The sequence below is a fragment of the Bombus pyrosoma genome, linkage group LG12, assembly GCF_014825855.1.
Source record: "Bombus pyrosoma isolate SC7728 linkage group LG12, ASM1482585v1, whole genome shotgun sequence".
NCBI classification, from domain to species: domain Eukaryota; kingdom Metazoa; phylum Arthropoda; class Insecta; order Hymenoptera; family Apidae; genus Bombus; species Bombus pyrosoma.
In genome coordinates this window covers 3,092,040-3,101,384 of record NC_057781.1, presented here as the reverse complement: position 1 = coordinate 3,101,384, position 9,345 = coordinate 3,092,040, and the positions used below count along the sequence as shown (strand labels likewise).

At 33.2% G+C, this 9,345-nt stretch overlaps 1 protein-coding gene across 13 annotated transcripts in view; it reads left to right on the top strand.

Moving 5' to 3' along the window:
* The first annotated feature begins 2,723 nt into the window (after positions 1 to 2,723).
* LOC122573649 overlaps positions 2,724 to 9,345 on the top strand; it is a 391,847-nt gene continuing 385,225 nt past the window's right edge. For 3 of the 13 annotated variants that reach the window (XR_006318791.1, XM_043740310.1, XM_043740312.1), the window contains exons 1-2: positions 2,725 to 2,898; positions 5,235 to 5,517. Coding sequence is in view for 12 of the 13 variants with exons in the window: in XM_043740310.1 (XP_043596245.1) it covers positions 5,477 to 5,517 (41 nt within the window). In the remaining variant the exon portion in view is untranslated. The other 10 variants (XM_043740303.1, XM_043740313.1, XM_043740315.1 and 7 more) reach the window with 7 other exon arrangements.

The window sequence follows — 9,345 nt, the reverse complement described above, 5'->3', positions numbered from 1 at the left end:
TATTCGGTAATATGATATAACGCATAACGTTATGTAGCATTACGATATAACGTATAGTGTTATGTAGTATTACGATAATACGTATAAGGACATAAAGTATTACGATATAACGTATAACTTTATATAGTATTACGATATAACCTATAACGTTATATGGTAGTATGATGTAACGTATAACGTTATGTAGCATTACAATATAACGTATAACGTTATGTAGTATTACGATATAACGCATAACGATATGTAGTATTACGTTATAACGTATAACGTTATGTAACATTACGATATAACGTATGACGTTATGTACTATTACATTATAACGTATAACAGTATATATTATTACATTATAACGTAAAACGTTATGTCGTATTACGATTTAACGTATAACGTTTTGTAGTGCTGCGTTATAACGTATAGCGTTATACAGTATTGCGATATAACGTATAACGTTATATGGTATTACGATATAACGTATATCGATATGTAGTATTACGATATAACGTATAACGTTATGTATTATTACGTTACAACGTATAACGTTATATAGTATTCGGATAAAATTTATGACGTTATGTAGTATTTCGTTACAACGTATAACATTATATAGTATTACGACATAACGTATAACGTTATGTTGCATTACGATATAACGTATAACGTTATGTAGCATTACGTTGTAGCGTATAACGCTATGTAGTATTATCTTATAACGTATAACGCTATGTAGTATTACCTTATAACGTATAACGTTATATAGTATTACGGTATAACGTATAACGTTATGTGGCATTACGATATAACGTATAAGGTTATATGGTAATACGATATAACGTATAACGATATGTAGCATTACGATATAACGTATAAGGATATATAGTATTACGATATAACGTATAACGTTATGTAGTATTACGTTATAACGTATAACGTTATATAGTATTATGATATAACGTATAGCGATATGTAGTATTATGATATAACGTAGAACGTTATGTAGTATTACGATATAACGTATAACGTTGTGTAGTATTACGTTATAACGTCTAACGTGATGTAGTATTACGGTATAACGTCAAACGTTACGTTATATATAAGTAAATTATATAACGTAATACGATATAACGGTATACGATATAACGTAATACGTTATGACGTTATACTATGTAACGTAGTATGTTATATCGTAATACTATATAACGTTATAGCGTAGTATTATGTAAGGATGTTATTATATATCGTAATACTTTACAAAGTAATACAATGTAACGAATTACTATATAACGTATTACTGCATAACGTTGTCCTATATGCCGCATTAGTTTAGAACGTTTTATTATATAACGTAATACTATATTTCGTAATACGTTATAACGTATCACTATATACCGTAATACGTTTTCCCGCAATACTTTGTAACGTCATACTGTTCAGCGTAATGCTATATACCGCAATACGTTACAACGTAGTACTACATAACTTTATACTGTATACCGTAATACTATATAACGTAATACAGTTTGGTGTAACATTATATTGCGTAATACGTGCAGCGTCCAACTGTATAATGTAACACTATGCACCGTAATTCGTTATAACGTAATTCTGTATAACGTAATACTATATACCATTATACTATATACCGACATACTATATAACGTAATGCTTTATACCATAATACTATATAGCGTAATACGTTATACGATAATACTATATAACGTAATAGAATATACCGTCATACGTTATAACGTCATACTGTATAACGTATTTCTATATACCGTAATATTTTATATCGTAATGCTATATAACGTAATATAACGTAATATAATGTAACATAATAGATGACAACATACTGCTAATAAAATGAATCATTTTAATAACAAACTATAAAAAATTTGTTGCGTGTACATAGAATACTGTGTCAAGTGCGATCCATAGTGGGATCTTTCTCATATCTAGACCAGGACATGCTTTTACTTCCTATCTTACATATTTATAAATTATAATACTTCTGTATCTCTCTAGCACTCTACTTCAAAAGTATCACTTTACATAATATTATTTCACTTAAATCTTTCTGTTTTATCAGCTGCGTGATTTCTTCCTATTTTTTTTTTTTTTTTTACTATTGAATATATTATCGTGTTTTTGATGCAAAATCCAACTCAAGATTAATCAACATTAATATTAATAGAAATAAATTTTTCTCTCTTTTAACTTATCTTTAATCCATACTTTTCTTTCTCCTACAAAAGATACAATTTAAATATTGGCGCTGCTTCTTTATGACTGCATATCGTCCAATTCTCAATATAAATCTCTCTACTAAAGTCAGACAAATATATTTTCGAATCTATGCGTTTTAAATTGTGTATTTGCACATTAATTTATACATAGAAAAAGCTTAAAAAAATAATCTAGTACAATCAAAATACTTTGTAATTTGTACACTTAATTATTTATAATTATTTAATATAATATTTAAAATTGCACAAATGCTTAAGGCAAAGATTCAATGCCGAAGAAAACGGTCGATCGTAGACGAATCTAATTCAATTGATTATCAGCATAGTAACCCGTGGCGCTTCGTATCGGCGCCGCGGCGGTACCTTGAGCCGTGCGAGGTGGAGTGGGGAAGCTTGTGGAAAGTCCGATGGAGTAGGGGCAGCGAGGAGCCCGGCGAGCTGCCGGGAAGGAGTACCACCGCGTGTCTGCCATCTCTGTCTTTAGTTTAGTTCGAGTTCGGCGCGCAGCTGGTTCGTATCTGTGTGTTCTTCGTGCGATTTCCGTCTGATCGACGCTTGTCTCATCGCGACTCGCGTCGATACGTCGTCGACCTCCACAGTGTTTCCTCATCTTCCTTTAATCCAGAACGCGGTCACCGGGTCGAATTCCCAAAACGTTCGTTTATATAACGTTCATATAAAATCGTAGCGTCGCTAACCATTTGCACAAGTTTCTGCAGTTTCTATGATTCAGTGTAATCTTTAGTCGAAAACATCGTTGTTTCGTGTATGTGAATCTGCGTAAAATTCCATAGTGTACGTCGATCTATGGTGGTGACGTACAGCAATCGATAGTATGTAGATTGCTTGTTGCGGCGCTTCTAAAGAAACGGTGATTCATTGGACGCACGTAAGAAACACGTAAGCGGTTTGTTTTGTTAGTATTGTTTTCGCGCGAACGATTCGTTGTGTTTACCTATCCTAGCTTCTTCGATATTCATTCTGCGAATAGTGGGACATTTCACAAACATAAATACGTATTGCTCTCTAATTACTCTGAAATATCGATCGGTAGAGATACATATGTTCACGAAGCAACGATCGATTATGTACGTGTTTCAGCTGCGACATTCAGACTAGTAGCACACAGTTTTCCTTTGAAACTCGTCTTATCTGCGTTGGTGCGTTTTTGGTTATGACAGTTTTCGTTATAAGTACGCGAAATAAAAACATGTTTGATATTATCTCGCTATTGTATCGTGGGTTTGCTAGGAAAGTGACATCCGGAAAGTTAGTTCGAAATATCGGGAAAATTAACTTTAAAAGTGAGCTCTTTATAGCGGTTATTAAGCTAATAATACTATACTATTAGGTTGTCCGAAAAGTTTTTTTCGTTTCATAAGGCGACAATAGATGAACAACAATTTCTGTTTTACATTACTTTATTAAATTAGATATGATCCATTCTATTTCTATTATTATGTTCATGCATAATTCAATAAACTAATTTAAAACAAAAAACATTGTGCGTCTATTATTTACTTATAAAATGAAAGAAACATTTCGGACAATCCAATATTTAACATGAATGTCATAATTCGATATAGAGCCGGTTTAACACTTTTTTAATAGATTTTTCTGCCGATTTAATAGTTCAAATTCTAGGGACTATTAACTAAATTACGAAGAAAAAGAAATTTTTCATTGTTAAATAGTATTCCATTTATAGTCGATTTGTAGAATTTACTCTGTTAACGAACCGATGCAACGATATATGTACGTAGTTCTATAATTAGTGTTTTGCAATGAATAAACGTGTGATACAATTAAATTTGGGGCTTTATGGTGGGTATAGTGTTATTATATATAGTGCGTAGGTTTCTTGTCGTTTCTCCAACATTACGTAGATTATACTCGAAGCTGTCTCAATACGGATAAAGTTTTTGACCGTGGTAATGGTGGTAGACGTGGTGAAAATAAAAAATGTGGATAAGATTTCTAGAGCAGGTACAGATTTTTCTGGAAATTTGAAGTTAATTATTGGCTTCATTATTGCGATCTGTAATTTATTATTTACAACGAACGATTAATCAGAAATACCTAGGTAGTGCTGACATCATTGGCGACTAATTAATCAGTGGCATACGTATCTTCTGTACAGCAGACATCCCTCGTTAGACGTTCGTGGAGATGTCTACCGTAACGAAGATTCTCGTTATTTGACAGCCATATTGTCAATATGTTTTCCTTGCCAAAGAATAGAAAGTAATAATTAATCGATTTCGATATCTATATTTCTCGCCTTTATTGCGTAATTGCTAAAGATCACACATGATAAATGTATAAATTGTTGCCTTGTTGATCAAAAAAGAATAATTTCTTGTTCTTTGAAAGATCATATCAGTGAGACATCTTTTTTCTGAAATGTCATTTTATCTTGAATTTATAATTTTTCGATTGATTAACCATAATCGAGTATTTAAAGCATATCGTGTTGATAGTGGTCTATTGATAAGGTAATGAATAATGTTATCGATACAATCTACTCATTTTTAATATTTTTCTTTGACTTCTTTTTCAAAATTAACACATCATCACTATTAATATATTTTTTTCTCGTATCTTGCATTGAAATACAATTGCAGGACGTTCACCCGAGCAAAGACCCTATTATGCATGAACGGATCACAGGGACTGTAGAAGTTCTTTGCTAGTCGAGCTTGAAAGTTTTCTTATTATCAGTTACTCAAGAAAAAAGTTTCACAAACGTCGATAGGGAAGCATTAATAAGTCACGTTACCCAAAGAACATATTATTTGGTTTTATACAGGCAAAAAATAGTTGAGATAGATTTTATGACTGTAGTTGATTCAAATTAAGCGGCAAATTAGTTGATGGGATTTTTGGTAGCAGCGCTACGATTGGTAATTTGTTTCGATCGTCTCGCGAATCGCGTAGCTTCCCGCGCGAATCAGTAGACCAATTAGAGAGTTTGTTTGACTCTTTTTGCAGCGGATTCGTGAGAATTAATTGGTCAAGTGTCGAGCTGTTCACGATAGACCGATAACGGTGCGAAATAAGAAATTACATAGTGAACGATCATGGTGTGACTCGGGTGACTAGATTGATCTTTCGGAAAGATCGACGAGATTGACCGGTGGTTGTGTGGTGATTGGTTTTGGTTGTGGTGGTTGATACGATCTTGGGAGTCGGAAGCCCGTTGGCACTTGGGCCTCGTTTACATCGGTTTACTCATGCTGGGAGTTTTGAAGCGGCGCTGGAAGCCATCAAAAAGGTGAGTGCTCTTTTACATTTTACTTTCTTTTTCACTGCTACATCGTACATGTATCCTAAAAGTGTTACGACTTGTAATAATTCAGTTGTATTAAAATGAAGAGATTTTCTTGAATGTTCTACAGCTTGTTCTACAAAAAGAAAAAAAAAAAAAACAGTAAAACGGTGAAAGGGGGATTTCAAGTGTTAAGCATGGAATATTACAAAGATAATATTTGACAATTGTTCCATAGAATCTATACGTTTTATCAGTGTTATGTGTTTAGTAACTCATCCTTTTTGTAAGTTCCTGAATAATTTGTTGATTTTTCTGAAGAACTTGTTCAAATTGTCACTTTTGAAATATATGTACAATGTGGTACTTGGCTTCAAAATAAAAGATATTAACTAAAAAGAAACGTCTGAACGAGTAACAATTTTATTTAACGATTAATTTCCTAATTTATAAAGAATCTGCTAGGAGAAATATCGATAAATTGCTTTGTTTGGAAACGATACGAGAAATTGGCGTCGTTCGGTAATCGATAATTGCGAGGTATCGTTCGGTGCATTGAACTTGCCGCGTAAAGTTAGAGCATCGTAACGTGACGCTTTAATTACGAAAGTGAGGTCATTGTACGATAATTGCGCCTCAAATTTCACCCGAAAACTAGTCATACCTAACGTTACTCTTATCAATGATTAACAAATATATCCGTATTATCGGCGTTTTCTTTTTGTTAGTTATCAGTATCGATTCTTATGTTTCGTTTCAATCAATCTACATAACCTCTATATCAAAGGTGATGTAAATAATATTGCGAATATATTCAACTACGATATACCTATCTAATAGTTTATTTGAGTATACATAGCTATTTCAGTACACGCGCACTCGAAAGGTATCCAAAGTCGACTTTCGAACACAAAGCCACGTACAGTGGCTCATAAAACTGTTCGAATACGTATCTATTTATAGAAACCTCTTATGAATGTATTGTGCGTGTTACATAAAACATATTGAAATTTCATTAATATGTAATGAGGTGTTATATTGATAATAAATAATCATCATATTTCTTAATAAGTCTCGATATTGAGTGGGTCCATTTGCAATGTTTATTACAATATATGCTATGACACCTACTGAAATATATGTATGTTTGCAATAAATATCTTGTAACTTCTATATACACTTTAAGATTGGCTTGAAACTTTACCAACATAATCATGACAGTCGTCTCTCATTACAGCACTACGATGAAATTTCAAAATGTTTTCTATACCATATACATAGAATAAGTTTTATATACCATAATATATAGGATGAGAATTATCTATGGTAGGTAAGTGTTCAAACATATCAGTGAGCCACTTTACACGTATATATATACGTACATACGTGTACCATAAAACACAGGTAAATTCGTGCCAATATTTATGGCACGAAGAAATTTGTTAGTGCGTTATTTATAACTGTACTACCTATAACTAACCACAATAGAACAATGGAACAATAGAATAATGCAGTTGGTAACGAGAGGCAGCGTTGTAAGAACCAGAATCCCTCTAACCATTTGGTTTACCGAAAAGGCAGAAAAATAATCGGAACATGGAGTTGAGATCAAAGACAAATTCCAACGTTTCGTTATTTGTTGTGGAATTTTTCTTACACTGTGGATCTCCTTGTGTGTATTCTGTTCGTGGAACGTCTTAAGGAGGCTGTCTTTGTGACTCGGTTTGCTCGTCAGTTCGCTCGTAGAAACAAATATACCTGTTTTTTTTCATATCATATTCGTCGGACAAACGCGCCACATGTATATAGGTTTTATAAGAGCGAAAAGCTTTGAAAAGAACGGACGCTTATCGGAGCGACAACTTCGACAAACGAGTGGTATTAATTTCGAGTGAAAAATTCATTCGAATGGAATCGGAATGGCGAACAGACGTTATCCTCTCCTGTTATATTTTTCCGTTATTTAGAGAATTTTTTTATTTTTCTTGCCTGTTTCGATACCGAAACAACGGGAGCCGTGTATGTAGCTTTTCCTCTTCGCTTTTTCTGGATTTCTTTTTTCTGGATTGAAAAAGTTTTGGAATTGTTATGTATCGTGCTTAAGCTAATTGGCATTGAATTTGAAATTGGAGAGAAAGTTTGCAAAACGAAGGCAATATAGATAATAATTAGACGGATTTCTGTGTACACGCTAACGTTAGACTTATTGGAGAAAGCAATATAAAGTTTGTAGTAAAATAATCGATTCGTTGGTATTTATCGTGCCAAGTAATTAAACTTCTCATGTTTGGCTCGAAGTTGAGCAATATATTTAAGATGCGGCAGGCGAACTTCTTGATGCATCTTCCTTCATGCTATCTGAAAGTTTTGTAGGTCGATTCTCCTTTGTTCCTGTAGTGGCCGGCTAAAATTAATTTATCAATATCTGTGTAAGTAGTGATAATGTATTCACTATCAAACAAGTGAACCACGTACATACCTAGAATATTCAAACTTAATTTATATTCCATATTCGAGTACAAATCATGTCCCATATCGTAAAATAAATATCTATCTCTGTTAAATTTCTGTTAAATCATGAGATTACACAATTTTACAAAATTACCTTTTGTAAAATTACTAATGGGTTTAATTCATCTCCCACGTCGGTTTGTACTCGCTTTATGTGTTCGTTTGTTCCATCGATTAAAATATACCTGATGGGGCACGTCGAGTTTCACGAGATCTTTCAACAAGCAGAGCACAAACGACGAACTATATCTATTATTATCAGAACTGAACTGTAATCCAGATAAACATCGGTGTGCATACTTGCACGATAAATTAAAATAATACAGGCAACAGGGTCGCGGGATCAATGTAACATAATTGCAACGGCGTAAATAATGCCACGATCCCTAGTGTACGGCGACGAAGGTTTAACTCCCTGCATAACTTTGCATGCCGATGTTTACCTGAACTAATTTAAACGAATTATCATAACACCTGCTGCGTCCTGGTCTCTCTCCATTAATTTTCATTAGAACACTTGTGGTCGATTAGATTTGAAACGAAATGATTGTTATCAAACGATGATTCTGAGAAAATTATTTTTGCTTATTATAACACAAGAACTGTAAAAAAAGTAGGAAGAAAAGCAGAGCGTAAGTTTAAAAATACAAGCTAAATATGAAATGTATATTTTTTAAGTTTTATCGTATGGATATTGTACTTAGGTAATTAGGTTATCTCAAGTGTTTCGTATAATTTAACTTTTTTTATAATGACAGCTTTTAACCTTTGTTACGTAGAATCGAAGAAGAAGATTACCGATCTTCCACTCGTTTTTCTAGTATTACAAAATTCTTTTAAGTTGAGGAGAATAGTGTCTACATGATTTCTGATTTGAATTGTATGCTACAGGTTTTCTTAAAAGTTTTTCAGAAGACTTTTGAAGTTCGTAACAGACGAACGAAATTGAAAACATCTCAGGATTAAAATTCAATATACTGTGCTTAACTATGTCACATTACTTAGGTTTTGTTTCTGGCTAATTGGTAGATTGCGTTTGTATTTTTCATCAGCCTTCCGAATATTTCGAAAATATCGATTGTTCTTCGTGTATCTTAATAATCATCGCATGCCTTAAAAATTATTAGCGTAACGAGCACGGTGAATTCTTCACGTATCTTCTCGAGGATTATTCAAACGGTTTTTCCACTTGTTTTCTCTTGAAAACGAATCGCCGACATACATAAGTGCATGTATTTATTTCCTTTCGAACGTGTTGCTCGGAACTCCGTTCCATTAAAATAGGTCTCAAGTGTTTTAAGTACGACCCGCGATAAAATGTTG